We start from the raw sequence: 21,927 nt of genomic DNA, 5'->3' as shown, positions 1-21,927 counted from the left end.
GATTAGTTACTCACCTTTTTTGTACATTATCTTGTGAACCAGATGATTGTTTCACCATGGGGTAAAGAGAAAGTGGAGATAATAGTGTCACTCATCTTTGACGACCCCTTGAGTGTGAGTATAGAGTGTAAGGTGTGTTAGTCTGATACAGTAGAGGGTGTGTATATGTGTGTGTGTGGGGGGGGGTGTGGGGGTATTGCTGGCAGACCCTGATTGTCCTGGAATGTGCCATGGCTTGTTCTGGGGTGGGACTTCATGACCTCAGGCTGTGGGATGGGTGGGTGTGACTGCATTCAAACACAGGGGAGAGAGAAGGACGGTTAACTCTCATTATTTTGGCACACACACTCACCCAAAGTACACGTGCAAAACCAGTGCAAAAACCTTTTGACTAGATTTGACTAGATACATCCTTGTGAACTCCAATTTTGTGTTTATATGATGGTAATGATGGCCACTATTGCATGATAACTGCCTTTTAATATATTCCTCAGAGAGAAGATATAGCCGCATGGGGAATGCTGTTTCTTTAAGAGAGAGAGGGAGAGCAAGAGAGAGAGAGAGAAAGGGAGGGACCTCTTTGCCCTCCAGAAACCAGGAAGGGAATTGAGTTGATCTGCTTTTGCTTGGTTAACGCATACAGAGCTCTGAACAGCAGGGACAGGGAAGAGAGAGAGAGAGAGAGAGCTCCATAGAGGAGGAGAGAAAAGGAGGGCAGAGCTAACCCATAACAACCACCACCACGGCCATCACAGGTGAGCTTGCTCCCCCCACTTGTCCCCGGTGTCGTCTGCCCAGGGCCTGACGGCTGAAAGGAGCAAGGCTGAGAAGGAAGGAATAAAGTAGGGTGGCAGAGAGAAGAGAGTGACAGTATGTGTACTTGCGGGGGGGCTACCTATGCCAGTGACAAAAATGTGCTTTTTATTCTTCAGAAAAAGAGCTTTTATTAACATTCTGTTAACTAGCATTGCTTGAATAAACTTTTGAATTCTTTCAGTTGTTAAATATTTGTTGTTGTTTTGGGGGCAGCCCTTAATGTGTTTGGCGGGGCTTAGAATGGTGGAAAAGGTAGTATCATAGGAGGAAGGAATAAAAAATAATTCCATAGGACAATGTATAGTGGTACGCACTAAGGTCCAGTTTTTGTGGTTTGTTGTCATTCATTCAGAAACAAACTCTGATAACTCGCACACAAGCTTTCTCCTTTTTTCTTTCGGTCTCGAAATATGTTTGGGCTGTTTATTACTTTGATGGAATATTTTTGGTTAAAAAGTCTCATTTGTGTCAGTAATGCTGAAGATTTTGCATCATGTGGTGTGACAGAATTGCAATTTATTTTTTTGACCTTCTGAGTTGTAGGTGGAATCCCTTTTATTTCATATGTACAGAGCTTGGCACTGCTTGTTGGCTGTTCTGTACTTTTAATACCTGGTATCTTGCTAGCAACACACGGCAGTGTATAATTCAGCTCTGAATGCTTACGTTGAAGCAGGCTCAGAGATGTGGGGGTGGCAATAGGCAGACAGTTTGGGATTTGTAGTTTATAGTTGTAGATTGGAAGCAGTTGAAGTAGCACTTAAGAACTTCTCATCCCAGAGTGCCTTGTCCTTGACCATACAGGAAAGGGAACAGCCGATAGCCTATCCTAGTGGGGAGGTGTGGTGATTGAGCAGCTGGCAGGCCAATCACAAAGGGGGAAGTGAAGCCAGAGCAGTGGGCTGAAAATAGATTGGGGGAGTTAGTAGGTGTCAAGGGCTTGCCTATGTAACTAGGGCCACTCTGAAGTTTCATGTCTGCAGTTGCTCCAGAGCAGGGCCCTGCCCAGACACGGAGGCAGGCAGGCAGGCAGGGGGGAGATTGAGCAGACCCACAGGGAAACAAAATTTCATCCTGCCGGTAAGAGCTCCAGATGCACTCTCACTCTCTCTGATGTCTGAGAAGGTATAGACAGGCTAGAAAAGAAACTGTGGAATCTTAAGGGGGGAAAGAGACAGGGACTTGGCTTGATTGAGTTTAGAGCGCTTGACCCACTTGCAGATGGCATCGAAATAGAAAACGGAGGCCTGCTGTGTTAAGGTATGGCTCTGCAAGATACTGTCCTGTCCCGTTTCACTTTCTGAGTACTTTTTTAATTGCATTCTGTTTGTGTTGGTTCTTACCAGACAAACTGTAACCATTTAAATTTGAAATTGTTTTCAAATGATATTTTCCAACATATTCAAATAGGTTTAATTTTTGGATGACATAATTGGTTGATGACAGAAGACCAATTGATCTGATACTTTGGCACCTTTGGTGGACTGTGAAACTATTAGAATAACTTAGATATACTTCAAAGACCAAAACCATTGTAATCTTCAAAAACTTTGGACCTTGGAAAGTTTTCCTCTTCTTGGCAGATCCAATGAAGGCTTCTCTGCCCCCTCATTCTTTTATAGTTGTGCCATAATGCACATCAACTTCTCCCTCTGTAAGCGTCTTTATCAAGGTCTCATGACTTGTCAAATCTGTAGCCTGCATGTTTTTTCCCTGGGCTCAAATGCATTACAGGAAGCTTCAGTCTGTTTCGCTCTCTCTTTTTTTTTTATTCAAAGATGTATGCAGATCATTTCCAACCCATACTTGCTCAACTCGTTTTCACTAGCGCGGGTACAGGGAGGGTGCAAGGGGTATTTTTATTCACAGATGACACCCAGTGTCTGAATAATGCACAGACAAGTCTCCTTGTCTCACTGGGGTGAGGCTGTTCTTTATTGTCTGTTGCTTGTTTAAGTGGTAAAGAGACTCGTACCCACCATAAACCAGTTAATCCTGTGTGTGGTTAAATTACCTGACAGGGTCGTTTCAGGTCAGCATATATGACAGGAAGGTATGCCAACTTCATGCCAATACTCATCCAGTTTTTTTAACAACCTAATGTATAGGCCTGTTTTTCTTTCCACTGAAAATTTCAGCATTTCCAAACTGTATTTTTGATGCACTGGCTTATAGGAAACATTTAACATATAAATGCTTATGAAATACTAATTATGAATATGTTGACACTGGTGTAGGTTCTGCATGCCTAGAGCTAAGCAGGAACATCAATTAAATGTATGAAGTAAAGCAAACTTCCATAGTCCTCTAGAACAGTAAAGTAAAATATTGGTCTCTAGTGAGGAAAATAGACACTGAAATATGAAAATATTTACTCTTTTTGCAGAGTATAGAGAAATGTATAGGGGCTTGGGGCAGTTGAATTGACTATTTATCAAAGAGTGAGATTCAGGCTAAACCAATCTCTAAATATTTTGAAAACACTTTGAGTTGGTTTCCTTATGAGATTTAGTTTTATTATATTTGGGGGCAGTGCACAGGGTGGGCCATATCAAATGAATGACTCTGATGCTGGAAGATGGGCTGCTGCAAGTAAGCGTCACTATCAGTAATCAGAGAGCTCATCTCATTATTCTCTCATTGCTCTGTTTAAAGGGCCTTCTTCCACTTGTCCTTATCTGCCGAAAGCCTGTCGACACAATGAGTGAGGCCTTCTTGGTTTCCTTGTATGTAATGTGGAATCCAATTGCTGTAAGTTTATGCTCTCGCCCCCATTCGCTATTGTTGAGCTCGACCTCCAGCAGGTGGAGTAGTCCTTGACATACTTACCTTAGTGTGATCATTCAGAAATATGCAGTGAGGTAGAACTGAAAAAGAAATCCTGGGTGGGTAGTCGTGTTTTTTTTTTGCCTCCTCAGCAGAGGCTGAAGAGGGAAGTGGAAGCTGTGGTGGACTGGTGGTGGAGTGTGCAGTGTCTGGGAGAGCTGGTCATCTGATAACAGAGCGGGTTCTGTTACACCATCACCAGAGTCACGCAGGAAGTCTTCTTCCGCATATCCGGCTGAGCTGCTGCAGCACTGGAGGAGCTTGAGACACAAGCACAAGGGCATTGGAAGGGCTGGGGTAGTGCTGCCGTCATTAGCCAATTTTGTTTCGGTTTGCTCTCGCTTTCCTTGTTTCTTAGTCACATATTGTCCAAAAGACCAATGGAAGCTGTGGGCAGCTCAAAGGCAGATGCAGGAAGTTTTGCCTGGGAAAGTTTGGTAAAATGATTAGGGGCATCATAACATTTTCACACGTGAGCTTCATCTTTCAATAAAGCTGTTTTTTGTCAAAAATTATTGTAGGCATGTTGTAGCATTCAATGTTTGATCTCCATTTCTGCTCTACTTCTTGCCGTCTACTCTGCTCCTATCTAAAATAATTCCAGAACTAAGATCTTTGATTTTTCCATCATTTAGGGAAACCAGTACGATTTTAATATTAGGATTATGTGTCTACAGAAGGATCCAGACTAAAACAAACTAAAAATGACAGTTGTGCCGACAAGTTTGTGTGCACTTGCTTCAAGCCAGCTTCCCCAATAACTTTCATAGGGCATTGTGAATACAAGTCTTGATTTTTGGCTCCAGTGAAACAGCCCAGCCCCACAACTCCAGTTTTATCAGTTGTTCGCCCACTTCTTGCTTGCTCTATTTGCAACCAATCATGCTTCCCTAACCAACTCTGGCTAGAGTGACTCATTTGCAGGGTCTTGCTACAAAATCAAGTTTTTCTTAGAACTGGTCAGCCCCTCTCCATACTGTTTATGATTATCCAGTAATATCCTCTCGGCCTTGACCTTGAACCCTGTCAACCTAGTCCAGTGACTCCCCTCCCTCATGAGGTAGGAAGAATTAATCACACACAAGCAGGGGTGAAAATTTCATCAAAATGTTGGGGGGGACAATAAACATAACAATTCTCAAGAGCAATTTTTGAAGGAGACACCAAGGGGTTTTTTGTTGTTGCCCCGTTTGCATTTGTATTATTTTATTCTTAAACAATTATTTTAAGAATATATCATTATATTATTTACAATACACATATTTTAATGATTTTTTAGGGGGGGGGACAACCCTCAGATAGGGGGGTGGGGGGTCCTGACCCTCCCGACCCCCCCGCAATTTCCGCCTATGCACACAAGCTAACTTGCAAATAAATACTGAGTTGACACGAGGGATGCTCTCTGTGCATTTCAACCACATGCACATGTTTGTCAATAATCCTTTATCAGAGCTCTTTCGAGGGACTCCCAAGCTCATGCTTTGAACTGATGAATTGCAAAGTAAAAGTGCCAGGTGTATGCTGTATAATGAGGTGTTCTGCGAAACACTACTTATTGTTTTGGTTTAAGTCATAAGTTAAAGTGTGTTCCTGGAATGCATGGCATGTGCTTGCCTAAAATGTTTCATACTGAGGTTTCAGGCTTCGTTTTATATAATGAGCAAGTACATTTTCTGTTTGGTGTCCCCCACCGGATTAGCCATGCTTTATAGTTAGTTTTGGAGAGAAGCAGCTACTTCCTAAGAACTTAATCACTAAACATATTAAATACCCTTGACACAGTTTTACTGACATTAGCTATCTCATTATTCTTTTTAAAAGAATTTACTGTTTTGGCTCTGTTATTTCCAAATGGTTACACAATGCTAAATAATTTTTGGTCAACAAGTTATATTGTAATTTGATGCAAAAATTCAACTAAGATAATTCTCTCATACATATCTAAACATAACTGTCAAGTTGCATTTTTAAAGTGATGTGTTTGACATTTTCTCAGATGAACAAAAAGAACTCGAACAATGCAAATACTTTTAAGACAGTTTGACATCTATTCTCGATAGCTGCTCTTCACATTGGCTGGGAGGGGCTGTTAGGGGAGGGTGGGGGCTGGGGTGGTATGGGTATTCACAGTAACTTGTGGTTTGACTTGCAAAGTAGCTGAGGCCTGTGCGTGCAGCCGGCAGAAGAGGTCTGGAAATGAGACGTTGGGGCCGTTGCATGGCCCCTGTCACCCATAGCCATGAATTAGTGATGAAGAATGTTGGGAGCCCTGAGAAGGTGTCAGGATCAGGTTTGTTTGCACTGTTTCCTGTTTCTTTCTGCTTTGCCCTGGGTTTATTCAGGGACAGGGCTGCTGCTTTACTGGTACATTGATCTCACTCACAGGCTGATGTGAAAGGCCTGACTTTTGGACTATGCGACTTCCTTATATCAGCAAACCTATTCTTGCCCCCTGTCTCTAAAATTCATGATTTTTAGATTTTCACAATCTTGAAATAAACTCTTTAATATAATCAGGCAATTTACCTCGATTTATGAGAAACCTATGCTAGGTGGACACTTATTCACTAACCCAAACTCAAGCCTGGCCTCCAACTTGGCTTATTCAAATTTCCTGCAAACAATGAGATAGATAGCACCTGTTTGTCAGGTAGATGGGGTTTTATCAGAAAGCTAAATGGAAACCAAAGAGAAACCTCTGTGGTATCAAAGCTTGACATGCAGGTGCCCATCATGTGGCTCAAAAGTGAAGGTAGACTTATAAAAATAAAAAATAGACTTATAAAAGTCAAGTCATGGTCCCGTGGGGGACTATTATTGGAATTGCTTCACTTAGGTGTGCTATGTAGAAATGTGTAATGCATACATTTGAGGTCAGAAGTTTACATACACTTAGGTTGAAGTCATTAAAGTCATTTTTTAACCACTCCACAAATATCATATTAGCAAACTATAGTCATTTGGGACATCTACTTTGTGCATGACACAAGTAATTTTTCCAACGATTGTTTACAGACAGATTGTTTCACTTTTAATTGAGTATATCATTATTTCAGTGGATAAGTTTACATACACTAAGTTAACTGTGTCTTTAAGCAGCTTGGAAAATTCCAGAAAATGATGTCAAGCCTTTAGGCAATTAGCTTCTGACTGGAGTCAATTGGAGGTGTACCTGTGGATGTATTTTAAGGCCTACCTTCAAACTCAGTGCCTCTTTGCTTGACATCATAGAAAAATCAAATGGAATCAGCAAAGACCTCCACAAGTCTGATTCATCCTTGGGAGCAATTTCCAAACACCTGAAGGTACCACGTTCATCTGTACAAACAATAGTACGCAAGTATAAACACTATGGGACCACACAGCCATCATACATAGCACTCAGGAAGGAGACACATTCTGTCTCCTAGAGATGAATGTAGTTTGGTGCGAAAAGTGCACATCAATCCCAGAACAACTGCAAAAGACCTTGTGAAGATGCTGGAGGAAGCAGAAAGACAAGTATCTATATCCACAGTAAAACGAGTCCTATATCAACATAACCTGAAATATTGCTCAGTGAAGAAGAAGCCATTGCTCCAAAACCACCATAAAAAATCCAGACTACAATTTTCAAGTGCACATGGGGACAAAGATCTTACTTTTAGGAAAAATATCCTCTGGTCTGATGAGACCAAACATTGAACTGTTTGGCCATAATGACCATTGTTATGTTTGGAGGAAAAAAGGTAAGGCTTACAAGCCGAAGAACACCATCCCAACCGTGAAGCATAGGGGTGGCAGCATCATGTTGTGGGGGTGCTTTGCTGCAGGAGGGACTGGTGCACGTCACAAAATAGATGGAATCAATGTGAAAGGAAAATTATGTGGATATATTAATTAGTTGAAATAAATAATTATCTCTACTATTATTCTGACATTTCACATTCTTAAAATAAAGTAGTTATCCTAACAGACCTAAGACAGGGAAAGTTTTCTACGATTAAATGTCAGGAGTTTAAATGTATTTGAAAGGTATATGTAAACTTCTGACTTCAACTGTATGTGTCCTAGATTACAGCATTTTCATCATATAAAAAGACTAATGCAACAAAGGCAGGTAGTTTAAGTTGTATTTGTAAATGTGTTTTACCTCCACACTACCTTACAAGTGCTACACCAATAGTAACCTGACATTGTGCCAACACTCAACAGTGTGCCAACATTGTGTAGTTGTGTGAGAGAGACCTAGCAGCCATGTTGAGCATGTCCTGCATACATACCAAGGAGCTTGATCTGAAGGAATGTCATTTGAAAGCATTGCTCTTATTGAGTATAATCCCCTCTGGCCTTACCCCCTGCTAGGTTGTTCTGGCAGATGGAGGGGCGGGGGTATTTAGGCTGTTTGGATTTTGCATGTGAGTGTGTGTGTTTTCCAGTGGACAAATCAAGGAAGGATGCTTTCCAAAGCCCCCCTCCCTCTATGCCCGCCTGTACAGCAGTCGATCAATTTAATCCCCCCCCACACGTGATCAAGGGGACAGGACTTTCCTGAAACTTGGCACACAGAGCAGGGTGGGGTAACTGGCTCAGACCGGATTGACAACCTCCCTATTTAATACTGTTCCCTTACAGCCCTGCGTGTGTCCTCCTACTCTTATTACTCTAGTGTTTTTTTTGTTCCACTCAGGCCTGTAGCTAGCAACCTCACCCCAACCTCTTTCCCCAGCAGCCAATTGACACACCATTGAGTGAACATGCTGTCCAGCCCTACACCTCCACCCCCCACCTCCACTGTACATATCCTTTCCCACTGCCACACCCTCACATACTGATAATTTAATGAATTCAACACCCTGAACTTATTGCTGTAAACTAGAAGACTCTTTAAAGTGCTTCTGGAGACATGTTAATGTAACAACCACCAAAAAAACGGCAAAATTTTGACAGCATTACAAGAGGTGATGTACACCACTGGTAGACTGGGGTTTGTGCTTTACTGTTTGACAGTCACAAATAAACTTACTCTAAACAACATTAGAGCATGTTTTGGTATCATTACCTCAAGGCATATTTATCAATTAGGTTAATATTTGTAAAAGTGCAAAAGAAACTTAAAATTGGAATTGAACAGTCAATTATACATACACTTATGGATGTGTTCTGTAACAGCACATATACATGTCATTATAATACAGGTAATTAATACCCTCCTTCTCATTTCAAATACCACAAAATACACTCTAGAATTTATTAAAATATCTGTCTGTTGACCAACGTATTGTCTAATTACTGTTGGTATTTGTTATTAGAATAACTGACAATACTTTTTAACATGAGGCTTCCATTTCTGGATGATATAATCTTGACCAGAGTTCTTTCAAGAGTATAGTAGCAACCATTTAGCCACTATCTGTTAGCCTCTCTGCCTCATTTGCATAAAGGGTTTGGTAATCCTGTCCTGGATGATAATAGATCATGGAGAAGAAGGGACAGTATAAATTGGTCCAAACAAACAAAGTTTTAGTGTCTTTAGAAACACTATAAATTGTTCATCTTGAGTTTAAGAAATTATTCAATAGTAAGCTATTCAGGTAATTCATAACCTGTTTATTTTCCTGCTCTGTAATAGCATACTATATTTTGTTTTATGACTCAAATAATTTAATGATGTTTTTAGTTTTAGTATATCCAAGTAACATCCTCCAATGGTGGTCTTTCAAATGTCTGTGCCTTTACGATTAATAATACTACCTAATTGAAAATAAGAAATAACATTTGTTGTTGTTTCTTGACATTCTCAGACAGGCAGACGGACAGGCGGCAGAACGGACGGACGGGTGGCAGCTGTGATTGGCGGCTCAGCGGCAAGCTGGTGGAAAATGTCGTCAGGAGCTGGTGGGCGGGGAAGACGGCAAGGTAGAGCTTCCGGGGGTGCAGGCGTGGTGGAGGAAGGTCCAGTGGGCATCCCCTTCCCTGAGCATAGTGCTGACCTGCTGGGCAGTCTCAACCAGCAAAGAATAAATGGGCTGTTGTGTGATGTGTTGCTAGTGGCCCAAGAGAGAGAATTCCCTGCCCACCGCTCTGTATTGGCCTCCTGCAGCACCTACTTTCACAAGCTTTTCACCTCTGGGCTGGCTGCTGACCATCAGAACATCTATGCGCTGGACTTTGTGCAGCCTGAGGCGCTGGCCGCCCTCTTGGACTTTGCTTATACAGCCACGCTCACAGTCAGCCGCAACAGTGTGGTTGAAATCCTAAGCGCTGCCCGTGTGCTTGAGATCTCACCTGTCCAAGATGTCTGCACACACCTGCTGGACACCAAAGTGCTCTCCCCACCAGTGGGTAATCTGTTGTTTTGATTTTAAAACTTGACTCCTTAAAGTCTTGGAACTATATCACCACACCATTCATTCCATTATGTTTTGCAGGTGGGCAGTGAGCAAGATGAAGATGACGAGGAAGAGGAAGAGCGAGGAAATAATGGAAGAGAACAGGGCATTCGGCTGCGTGCCCATGAGTATCTGGAGTTCTTCCAAAGGGGGGCGCATTGGGACAGCAGCTGCAGTACGCCAGAGCTCAGGGAGCAGCCCACACACCTGCACTTTAGCCAACGCAACGGCGTTGAAAGCAATGGCATGCCCACCGGCCCTGCTGACTACTACTCCCCACTGGCCCAGGCAGTAGCGCAGCTGCCTCGTGAACATAAAGATGACGATGTCGATGAAGAACGCAATGATGGAGCTTCAGATCTGGCTCGAGGGAAAGGTGCACAGGCTCTGATGTCCTTTTACCCTCCCACACAGAATGGACATTTCTACCTCCATCAAGCAGAGCCCAAATCAGAAAGAGAGTTGGAGGTGGCAGGCGAGCGGGAACATGAACGAGGCCCGGCCAGTGCTTTGCTACAACAGATGATGGACTCTTTGGAGCGGAAAAGGGAGCAGCCCACCACAGGTGGTGGGGGTGATGAGGATGGGCCGGAGGGTGAAGAGCCGGATGTGGAGTTTTACTTGAAATACTTCAATAGTGTGCAACACGAAGAGGCTGCTAGTGCCCCCATCTCACCAAGTCTGTTACCACTGTGGTCGATGAGGGGCAGCGGAGGTGGGAACCAAGCGACAGTAGGGGGTAACAGTGGTGAAAGGAAAATGCGTTCTAAGGCCTTTCAGAAGTGCCCCATCTGCTCCAAGGTCATCCAAGGCGCAGGCAAGCTTCCACGCCACATCCGTACACACACAGGAGAAAAGCCGTATGAATGCACAATCTGTAAAGTGCGATTCACCAGGTACTTTTTTTTTTTTTTAGTTGAGTCTGAGATTACATTTATATTTTTATCCTTTTACATACAACTTGTGTGTTATCAAACATGTTGTCCAATATCCAAAAATTGCTAAAAATAAAAATTCTAAGTAGCTATATAAATGGTCAAATATTCAGTATGCCAAAGAGACATCAGTCAACTATAAAACTGTATTTATGTTCACAGAAAGTTTGCATGATAAAGTCCTGGAATTTTAACGAGGGGGGTCCAATAAATGTTGGTTGTGGTAGCACAGCCTTGGTCGACTGTTATCAGGGAAAAGGCTGTTATAAAACTCTCCATGCTGATAATGAAAAGGGATTACAGCATGGTGACAAATCTATGCCAGTGAGTAAGCTGAACTTGTGACCCTGGATGTTACGTTAATTATTGCCCCAAACACATACACCCCAGTTAGACAACTGATGAAACCTGCTGTGTGCTACAAGACTGAATCTCAGCTAGCAAGCTGTTAGCATGGTTTACGCTGCACTTAAGGGCATCACCTCTTCCATGAAACCACTGCCTTAATGAATTAATCAGGTGATATGCTTTAGAAATAGACACAGCACTGAAAATATCCAGAACCCTATTTGTGTAGGAAAGAATCTAAATTTACCATCTAAATACACACCTATTGGGAAGGGGTATTGTATTCTTAATCCTGTTTGATCAGGGTTAAGAATGCGCCTCACTAACTCTACTATAAATCAATCCTGTCTTCTAAATAATTCATCTGTCTCTGCCCCAGTGCGTGTTTGTGTGTGTGTGTACAAATTTTTTCACTTGTATGTACATGATATACATTGTTTGGTCAATGCATGTGGAGGGAAGATGGGGAAATATGAGTGAGAGACTGTCTCTATACACACGTTCATATTTAAATACACAAGCAGGCATTAACATGAGCACATGTCTGTGTTTACATACTCAAGTGTGTGTCTGTGCGTGTGCCTGTTTGTTTGTTTGGTAAGTCTCCACAGTTCCGGAAGGTCAACCACCCTAGTTTGTTTAGCTATTCTCTGCCCTGGTCACAAGCCTTAGGGGAGGGAGAGAGAGGGGTAAGCTGAGAGCAGAGTCGTACAACAGAAGGCCTTGCATTTGACACCACACTATAGCTCCCTTATTGGTGCAAAACAATATACTTTGAAAATATACTGTCTCCTGTTGAAGAGAGCCTATTCTTTAGTCATTTGTGATTTCATCCATTAGATAAATGTCTTTAAAAATAACACACATAGAATAGCTTGACTTAGATGGTGATGCCCAGCATGAAAATAAGTTCCCAAAATTGGGTTTATGCAACATCATTATTAAATTGTATTTTATATAATTTTAACAGCACTTTGAAATGTTTAAACCAGGGAGGGGAAACATTTTTGTCCAGTAAGGGCCATTAGAGTATTTACAAAATTATTTAAGGGCCACACAATTGCATGCAATTTCTGATTATGGGTTGAAATTAACATACGCATTCCGTTACGTACTCATGCAACAAGAAGCAAACACTAAAGGTCTGTCTATTACAATATTTTGCATTCTTATCATTTAAAATGATTTTTCAACATGAATTTTCTTGTTTCATGTATATTTACAGTTAATTGAATCAAGGCAAAAACAAATTTTGCTTTACAAATTATTTCTCAAATGGCCTTGCGGGCGGGGTAAAATGGTCTTGCGGGCCTTATGCAGCCCTGAGGCCTGATGTTCCCTGAAAGAAGATCTCACCTGTCCAAACTGAAGGACAATTGTAGAAAGACATCAAAGGTTTAACCACATTCTCCCAAATCTGTTCTTCAACCCAGCCCACCTTTTGATTTTTGATCTTGCATTGTTCCAAACGCTCTCCTCGTGTGATTTTGTGCTCTTATAGAACACCTTTTTAAATTCACCCTTTTTAAATTGGCTCTTTTGGGAGACTCAGGACCCACTATGACTCCAAACCGAACACTGAGCTCTTCAGTGCCTCATTGGTCTAAAAATAAATTATGGCAATAAATCTGTGAGCTTTGTGGCTCTTCTCCTTGAATGACCGTAAGTGTTTTCAGTGCAAAACAAATGATAAATTTGCCTTTACTCTAGAAAGTGAAGATAAGGAGATCAGACTCTTTTTGAGGATAAATGTTGTCTTGATGTGTAAGAACATACAGATTTATGTATTTCCTCATCAGATTTATGTATTTTTATATAGTATGTGGAATATGTGTGTGGGCTGTCTTGGCTAATCATTTATGTGACTAACTTTACCTGTGTGTCTTGTAGTTCAACATCAGGCCATAATTAATGACTCATTCCACCATCAGAGGCGATAATAGTTTCTTTGGGGCATCAAGTAATGTGGGAGTGGGCATTTTAATTAATTATAGGTTTATTAAGTTGAATAGTAGTTGTATATCCTAGTATCATTTGTTAATCCTGTAAACTTAAATTGCTGTTCAGCCTCAATTTATTTTTTTTCAATTCAACAAAACAAACCCATGGGAAGTAACTGTGGAAAATTTGCTCAAATAAAGTTTTTTTTTTATGCTCTTTTTCAGGCAGGACAAGCTAAAGGTGCACATGCGCAAACATACAGGAGAGAAGCCTTACCTGTGTACTCAGTGTGGTGCCGCCTTCGCCCATAACTATGATCTGAAGAATCACATGCGCGTGCACACTGGCCTGCGTCCCTACCAGTGCTCCAGCTGTTTTAAAACCTTTGTGCGCTCCGACCACCTCCACCGTCATCTCAAGAATGACGGCTGCAATGGCATCCCATCCCGACGAGGCCGCAAGCCACGCATACGAGATCCTGAGCTTCTGGATGGTCCTCTGGAACGCCATGGTCCAGAAGCAGATACTGAGAGTGGCCGACGGTGTTTAGACGGGGGCAGCAGAACATCGGTCATGGAGGAAAATCACGGTATTCACACACACAGTCCCATTGGTGATGAAGAATGTAGCGAAGATTTGACCCTGGGACAAAGGGATACAGCAACTACATGAATCAGACTATGTTAGAGAGGGCTTTCCTCAAAAAGCAGAGGAAGAATAAAATGGAAAAATAAGAAGAAATATAAGAAAAAAAAAACATCAAACTACATGGTCCTCTTTAAAAAAAAAAAATCAAATCAGGGTGTCACGCAAATCTAATATCCTAGTTTCTTTTTCTCCTTTTTTAGCTTTTGCATTCCGCATAGAGACTTAACCACCGAGTTACTGGTCTTTTGAAAGAGCGAAGAGCACTTCAAATCACTCAACCGTGCTGTCAACATCTTTCTGGGTCTTTTTTTGTAACACTGGCATAATGGCTTAGCCATATGCTTACAAGAAAAAGCTACTATGCAGTTTAAACACGTTCCTCATCTCTGGGTTGTATCTACAGAGTCTTGTCTTAAAAGATTGAGGTGTCAAACACCAGACTGGCTGCTGTTTCAACAGGCTAGATATAAATGGTCTAAGATGTGATCAAGGCAACCAATAAATCTATTTTTCTAATGCAATGAGCAACATGTACAAATACTATGAAAAATAAATATATTGTCTCAGATTGCAATATATCCAATATTCTGATGCAGCACCTTTTTTCTAAATGTTCCAGAAAGAAACGGACAGGGGTTTGATTTCAAGTGTAACTTTCTCTATAAAATATGTTTTGTTTTTTGTAGAATTTGTCTGTTAATGATTTAAAAGGTTACCATTTTGAGTCTAATCCATGTAAAGGGGACCTCGTTAATTTGTTTTTGGCAGGGAGAGGGTAAGAGAAGGGATGATGTCCTGTGTTTCTAAAGCACTACCTTCATCTGATTGCCACTGGGTTAAATCTTACCTCTCACAGGCCTGCTTTTCCTTATCAGCAGTCCAACTTGCATTGTTCTCTTTTATTTTTGGGATTGTCTTAATATTTTGTCATTATTTTGTTTTTCCTTTGAGTTGACTATTTTGGGTACTTGACACTTTACATTTGTATACGTGTGTATACATTAGGTTGTAATGTTATGAAACCTTTTATAAGAGATATATTGCAGATAGATAGATAGGCTTACATCTTCCTTCAGATTCACTCCAGGTTTCTTACTGAGTTAAGTTTGTAGGGGGAATATGCTGTTTTATAGCATTATAATTGAGAAACCCATTTTTCCTAAACTGCACTTAATGAAACCCAGAAGTTTGAATTGTGATATATGTGCTTTATTTTGAGTGTTTCTGCAGGAGCGAAACTGTATGCAACTGAAGAGTGAGGGCACCACTGTTACTAACAGCTGGTGATTACTTAAGCTGGGAATCTTTTTTGTTTGTTTGTTTGTTTGTTGACAGAAAGAGCGATAGAGAGTCAAGCACCTTTTTGCATAACTTTATTAAAGATCTATTTCTAGAAATATCTATTTAAGGAGGCAGTTTGGGTTGGAAAGCAACAAAGAGCAATTTATTTGCCCAAGGGACCATGTAAAAAAAAAAAAAAAAAAAAAACCTGAGCGATAAGGTTAGCAATAAATTATTGTCCAAGATGGAAGTTCAAACAAGCACACAGCTATAGCTAAGTAAGAATGAGGGTCCAGATTTTAGTGTACAGCATCCTTTAATGCAATGTATAGATGAGATAAAATAGCTACAAACTTTATTGCTCTTTTCATGATGCAAATGATTGGCAGAGGGTTGGGGAGAAAGTATCCTAAAGACAGAGACCTTTATTTTGAAGTAATATGTGCTTCCGTGTGCAGGTGAGAGAGGGTGCGACTACGTCTTATGGCCACGTCAGTGAAGTATTACTCACCTATATGGGGCTTAGAGGGGTCTGGAGCATAAGCAGGCACTTTGTGGGCATGTCTAAATGGAACATTCAGAACACTGGGTGCTTTGGTTAAGTTAGGACTCTTATTTAAATAGGGCAAATATGAGGGCAAGGCTTGACAAAGGCAGAAAATGTTATTGCTGAGAAAAGGGCAGATTTTAAAGTAACTTACCAGGCACATCATTTTTTATCCTAACCAGATCGTTTCAGTGGATCTCAGCGTATTTGATTTTGTGGCGATTGAGAGAACGTTTTTGGTATCATTCCTTCTGCCTCTGCATTGCTGCATCTTGTTTATTAGTCTTTTGCTCATTAATTAGAAAGAAGCAAGTTTTGAATGTATTTTGTTACTAAGAAGGGCACTTTTCAGTCAAAACAAATGGGTACTTTTAACAAAAGTGCAAAAGTGCTACAAAAAAGGCCCATTCAAGTGATGATGCTTAGCTTGTTTTGTTGTTGTTCTTTTTTTTTGGCTTGTTCATGTGCGTTGCTTGTATTTTGGTCTTGACACCAAGCTGCCAAAAAAGTTCACAGTCACTTGAGAAGAGAAAGGGGCAGGGTGAAGATATTGTGGCGTTAGAAGGTGTTGGTTCATGTGGCATTAACTAAAAAGCAACAAAGGAGAAATACCCTTCAAAAGATAATATATAGAAGCCTAGTGACTAATTGCACTTGAAGTTTAAAAATGATAGAAGGTTTAAGAGTTATCTATTTTGTCTTAATACAGAGAAGATGACCAAAAATGTGGCAGCATGTGAGGCTTTAAAAAAAAAAAAAATAGTTTCCCCATTTCTCCCAATTTGGAATGCCCAATTTCCACTACTCAGTAGGTCCTAAATCTGAGTGGCGGAGGACAAGTCTCAGTTGCCTCCACTTCTGAGACCGTCAATCCGCGCATCTTATCACGTGGCTCGTTGTGCATGACACCACAGAGACTCGCAGCATGTGGAGGCTCATGCTACTCACCACGATCCACGCACAACTTACCACATGACCCATTGAGAACGAGAGCCACTAATTGCGACCACGAGGAGGTTACCCCATGTGACTCTACCCTCCCTAGCAAACAGTTTTGTCTGTGCATTACAATCCCTGAACAATCATCTAGAAGTCTCAGTCATTTTAAATACATTGTGAAATGCCACATCCTAAGCATCACACTACAGTTAGTTACAAAGTTTTTGATCGGATGATTTATCCTTCTGGAAATTTCAGTGTGTGAACATGTGTTTTCATACCCCAAAATACACTCGGTTAAAATTACATTATGTCTGCATGGGTATGTCAGCATGGGTTTGTGTGGTGACACATTGAGCATCTTTGTTTCACTAATGGCCTGCGATCATTCAATATAAAGAGTAGATTTTAAATTTGTTCGCAAGGACGTTTCTTACATTTACCACAACCCAAATGTATCCTCCCTCATAAGTTGGAATAGATTTGTTGGGGGAAAGCCTACTTGAGTTTCTTTTGTCATTTTATAATTTTTTTCTTTTAACTTTAGTGTGAGAGTTTAAAACTTGCAATGCTTACTTTAAAATGTGTTTCTTCTGCTTAATTCAGTTTTTTTTTTTTTTAGCAAAGATAATGCTATCTGTGTGGGTGGAGTTTAGCCGTGGAGAGTGGCACTGGATTAAATGGTGATGTAAAATGGGTGGGTTGGAGGGGTTGGGAGGTACAAAGCCTGATAGCACTGGAAATGGTGCTTTAGCAGAGAAAGTTTTTGCACTAAGTCACTCGTGTCCTTGTCCTTGGAGGAGGGGGTCTACGGAACTGGGCAAGGCCTTTGAGTTTCTGTGAACACAGAGATATTAAATCTCCACAATTAACCAGTTGAAAACCAAAGTTGGCAAAGACTTGAATTACTTGAACTTTCTAAACCATTCAAAGAAAAGAGATTTTGAATCTTACATTATCGACAACAAAGTAAAACAAAAAAATTATCAGTCCAGTGCAATTTCACCTGAAGTAAGCTGCTTGAGGAAAGACGGTATTCAAGCAGTGGCTTATTTCCAATGGTTTACTGGATCAAACCTTAAGCATCTGTGTCTACGTAGCAGTTTGGTGAAGTTATTAGAGGTCTTTGTGAGTTCAAAGGAACTTATTGGCTTTGTGTGGAGGGGGGCGTAAGCTATGTTCAATGGGTCTAAAAGGAATCAGGGGCAGAGTCTTAAAGCTTGCTAAGTGGAGAAGGATTGTGGAGAGAATGTGCCTTAACATGAAAGGAGATTTGGAGGATTCCTCAAGAAATTGCTTCCATTCCCGCTTCCTAAACCATTCTTGAATACTTGTGTCTGATATTAAATATGGTTGAAATAAATGTTTTATTGTGGACATTTCTAAGAACCAAAAGGTTGTTTGTCCAGAGCTACTCAACTTGTAAATGCAAACTAATTCTTAAGGTTGTCTCTTGAGAAAAGTCAGTTAGGAGATCCTGTTATCTTCCATTCAGCGCTGTTTATTGCTTCCGCCCCAATGGCGGACATTACACTGAGAAAGTGTCTTAAAACCCCATTTAAATGAATTCAGAAGCTCCATGTATGCAATATCCAAATCTTAATCTATTTTATGTCTTTATTTGTTTAACTTATTTGAAAAAAAAAACATACAAAAGTATTAAAGATTACAATGACAGTTATAATAATCATGGAAGATATTTTGGTTGCTTTTTAGAGGTTCTGGCAGGGTCGAAGCACAACTAGCTGAGGATGACAATGCATGGCTAGATTCGCACAATTGTTTTCACCTGATCCACTGCTGTCTGATGCCCTGTGGGCACTTTGCACAAGGAGTGGCTCATGGGCAGTGGGAACTAGTTTGCACAAATCAGGGAGGGTGGGTACTAGCATTTTTGTGCAGGTTGTCAGGGAAGCGTTGTCTTATAGTGGGGCTTGGGACAGCCTTTGTCAGGTATTGCTGTGCCATTATGTGTACCTAAGGAATTATAGCCATCTAACTCTTTGACTGCCTCAGCTGGTTATGTTTCACTGAAAAAGTAGATGTTGTAGAGAGTAAATGCTAGATGGTGTGGTGGGAGGCAGGGGGATTTTGGGTATTATGGGCCATCATCTATGCTTCTCAGGTTAAATATCACTGCAGTCCATTTAAATTTTTTGTTGTTTGGTTTCAGCTCAAATTTGCCTTCTGTGTAATCAAAGATTTATTGTACTGAGAGAACACCAACCAAATATATTACTATGAGTTTTTGATATGATATCAAAAGCCAACTACCCATGTGACCACAACTCATTATTTTTTTGCATAATAACTTTTCATTCTTGTTTAGTATAGAAAAAGAATGGTGAGTCAGCAATCAGTTTTTTAACATGTTTTAAAACTCTAGAATTATGGGTGGTGTATTGTCTTTGGCCACATCCACACAAATACGTTTTTTGTTTTTAAATGCATTGATTTTACTACTTTTATGCCTCCCATCCACATTTCAGCAGCCTTTTTGTCCACCAAAAATGTAGACTTTTGAAAATGTTCTCTATACTTTGGAAAACGATGACATTAGGAAACTGAAAATGGAGATTTCAAACTTAATTGGATTAGTGATGTGGCCGTTGTTGGGTTTTAGAATGAGACCAAGGCCATGTCCGCCCTAATTTGTTAGTTTGTAAATGCATTGATTTTACTACATTTATGCCTCGCATCCACACAAGAATGGTGTTTTCCTTCACTGAAAACATAGTGCTTCGAAAATGCTCTCTATTACGGCATACTTTAGAAAACCATGACGTTAGGAAACTGAAAACAAGGATTTCAAACGAAAAAGGATTAGTGCGGATGTGGCCCAAAAAAGCAGTAAATTGACAAAGACATCAAGTCTTCAAGTCAAGGATGCATTCTATTACTTCCTCAAGAGTAATAGTTGTTGTAGATGTGGTTTATTAAGTCTTAAAGGACTTTCTTAATGGTTTGTTTTCTTTTTTCCTCTACCAAGAATGTCCTAAGAGTGTGTTGAGATTCACAAAGCCATCAAGCTGATTGCAGTTCTGTGATTGTAACAAAAAGCACTTTGCGAAAGGCCATCCAAAATATTGTGTGCTGTCTCCTTTGGTTATTACTGTTGTTGTTATTGTCATTATTATTATTTTTCTCTCTCATTGATAAATTTTCTTGTTATCTCAATGTGGATGTAAAGATTTATTTAAATGCAAAAGACTACATGAAAAAAAGAAACTTGAACATGCAATATATTTGGGTTGAAGTCCATTTGAACTTCTGCCCCAAATCACACACATCTCTGAAAAGGCGCAACAAAAAAATGTCATATGTTCAAGTTGTCGTACGTGTTTTCTTTTAACATTTTTTCCCCACCCAAGTCTCATCATAAAAAGACTTTACATTTGCTTGGAAATATTTAGCTGGATTTTCTTTGTTCTGCAAGATTCTTCATAGACATAGCATTTATAAGAGAGTAGATTTAGACTATCGGTATTGTTGGGGCCTAGCTGTCCCAAACAATTCTAATGTTCACAAAAAAAGATGCAAATATTCAGTTTGCAATCCACACTGTCTAAAGCAGTCAGGTTTGGAGCAATATTTAACTTTTCTGCATATGGGTAACATACAATATCTCTTATTAGTTTATTTCTGTTGTTGTTGGGTGGTAAATCCAGTTAATCCACTAGCCACATGTACTTTCCACAATGTATTTTTTTTTTTCAAGTGTGAAACTGTCTTTTAGTTCCAGTTTTTGATAAATTACAAGGGACTCATTACGTACTATGTTCCAATCTAACATCTCATTTCATATTTCTTGTATAGTATCTGCTAAATTAAAAAAGAACAGACAACCTCTGTACAGAAAACCATAATTCATTTTCAGGCTTGGGTGCTCTTTTTACACTTATGTAAAAAAAAAAATTACACTTCTCAGTGTCTCAGGCTTGGACAGCAGAAACCCTGTTTTTTATGGATTTTTTTATTTGGTTAAATCAAGTCCTGTTCCTTTCCATTGTCTGTCAATGTGTGTTGAAGCTATAGAGATGTATTGATGAATTTGGGAGATTTTGCACTTTTGGCGATGAAAATAATTTGTATTGTATATGAGACCACTAAATCCACATCGTCTTAATCAAACAATTCCATCTTGTTTTCCATTTTCGTTTAATTCTATTTTTCTTTGTTTGTTTTTGTTTATTTTTTACAAAATATATCCAAAAATGTCTTAAGTTTAAGAAATAAGACATTTCTATTAAAAAAAAACAATGTTTACGACCTCCCTGTCTTTGTGTGCTATTTTGCATCTCTATATTTAAATGTTTCTGTATGCATGTCTGTAGAATGAGTTCTTTTTATTCATTTTTTTATGTTCATTTCTTTATGCTTTGTTTTGAATGATTCAACAGTGTTTGGGCTTTACCCTGACACCTATCAGTGTGACTGTAGCATCCCTCAAACTGTTTCGGTAACCAGATGGCATTGTAGAAATGCCCTTTTTGCAGGCATATGTAACCCTTGATTCATTTATTTCACAACCAAAATAGATAAAGTGAGCAGAATTTGGCTGGTCATGTGATTTCAACATGGCAGCCATCCTGAGGGGGTACACACTCTATATAGAACAGGTTTTTGTAAGCCGCTTTACACCAACACATAACCCTAAATATTAAACTTCCCACATCGTTAGGGTTGCCACTTTTGACCCTCCACAGATTTAACAATAAATACATTGAGTTAATATGCGTTATTAATAAAATATTTACACCCTTTCTTTAGTATGCAGAAATTAGAACTTTCCTGACCCCTGACTTATAATACATCTTTTATATGTTAAAAATATATATTTATTTTAATCTTTTTGATTATTTGTCTCCTTTATCTTATTAATGTATACATTTGCCTTTATGATTGTATTCATACATTGTTTGATCTTATTGAACATTTATATAGAAGAGAATCCACAGCTTTAGCACCATTTGTGGACTTAAGTGATCAGATAAGTTATTTTTACCTGGCAGATGATAAAAAGGGCAAAAGATTCTCAATAGATTTATAATGAATCGGGAAAGAGACGGAAACCAGCCAGAGCACCATAGGCCTAGTACACCTTTGCAACCACCCATAACAGCTTTACATCGTGGCAGTGGGTTTTCCACAGGAAAGAAACTGTAAACTGCTTACCTTCTGTTGGTGAGGTGAATTAACCAGCATCTTTGCACAAAGTTTGATACATTTGCTACTGGGGTACAGTGGTGTATGGTTTACAACGTTAAGCTGAGAA

The 21,927-nt window shown here is 39.9% G+C and overlaps 1 protein-coding gene across 3 annotated transcripts; it reads left to right on the top strand.

The window, feature by feature from the left end:
* The first annotated feature begins 657 nt into the window (after nucleotides 1-657).
* LOC127640003 (zinc finger and BTB domain-containing protein 7A-like) lies at nucleotides 658-20,914 on the top strand. 3 transcript variants are annotated; one of them, XM_052122374.1, is made up of 4 exons: nucleotides 658-755; nucleotides 9,426-9,962; nucleotides 10,053-10,909; nucleotides 13,462-20,914. In XM_052122374.1, exons 2-4 carry the CDS (start codon nucleotides 9,504-9,506, stop codon nucleotides 13,907-13,909), a joined length of 1,764 nt encoding a protein of 587 aa, XP_051978334.1. In that variant the 5' UTR covers nucleotides 658-755; nucleotides 9,426-9,503; the 3' UTR covers nucleotides 13,910-20,914. The 3 variants fall into 3 exon arrangements, with proteins under 3 accessions (XP_051978334.1, XP_051978335.1, XP_051978336.1); XM_052122375.1 differs by lacking the exon at nucleotides 658-755 and adding an exon at nucleotides 1,858-1,896; XM_052122376.1 differs by lacking the exon at nucleotides 658-755 and adding an exon at nucleotides 1,962-2,076.
* Nucleotides 20,915-21,927: the final 1,013 nt, after the last annotated feature.

The sequence above is a fragment of the Xyrauchen texanus genome, chromosome 48, assembly GCF_025860055.1.
Source record: "Xyrauchen texanus isolate HMW12.3.18 chromosome 48, RBS_HiC_50CHRs, whole genome shotgun sequence".
Classification (NCBI taxonomy): Eukaryota; Metazoa; Chordata; class Actinopteri; order Cypriniformes; family Catostomidae; genus Xyrauchen; species Xyrauchen texanus.
Note: the sequence above shows the minus strand (reverse complement) of the source record. Positions and strands in the feature narration are given on the sequence as shown.

Excerpts from the sequence above, each read along its gene's own strand:
- LOC127640003 (XM_052122374.1), top strand. The coding sequence starts at position 9,504 with ATGTCGTCAGGAGCTGGTGGGCGGGGAAGACGGCAAGGTAGAGCTTCC. Across the intron at positions 9,963-10,052 it reads CCAAAGTGCTCTCCCCACCA|GTGGGCAGTGAGCAAGATGA; the intron begins GTGGGTAATCTG and ends TATGTTTTGCAG. Across the intron at positions 10,910-13,461 it reads TGTAAAGTGCGATTCACCAG|GCAGGACAAGCTAAAGGTGC; the intron begins GTACTTTTTTTT and ends GCTCTTTTTCAG.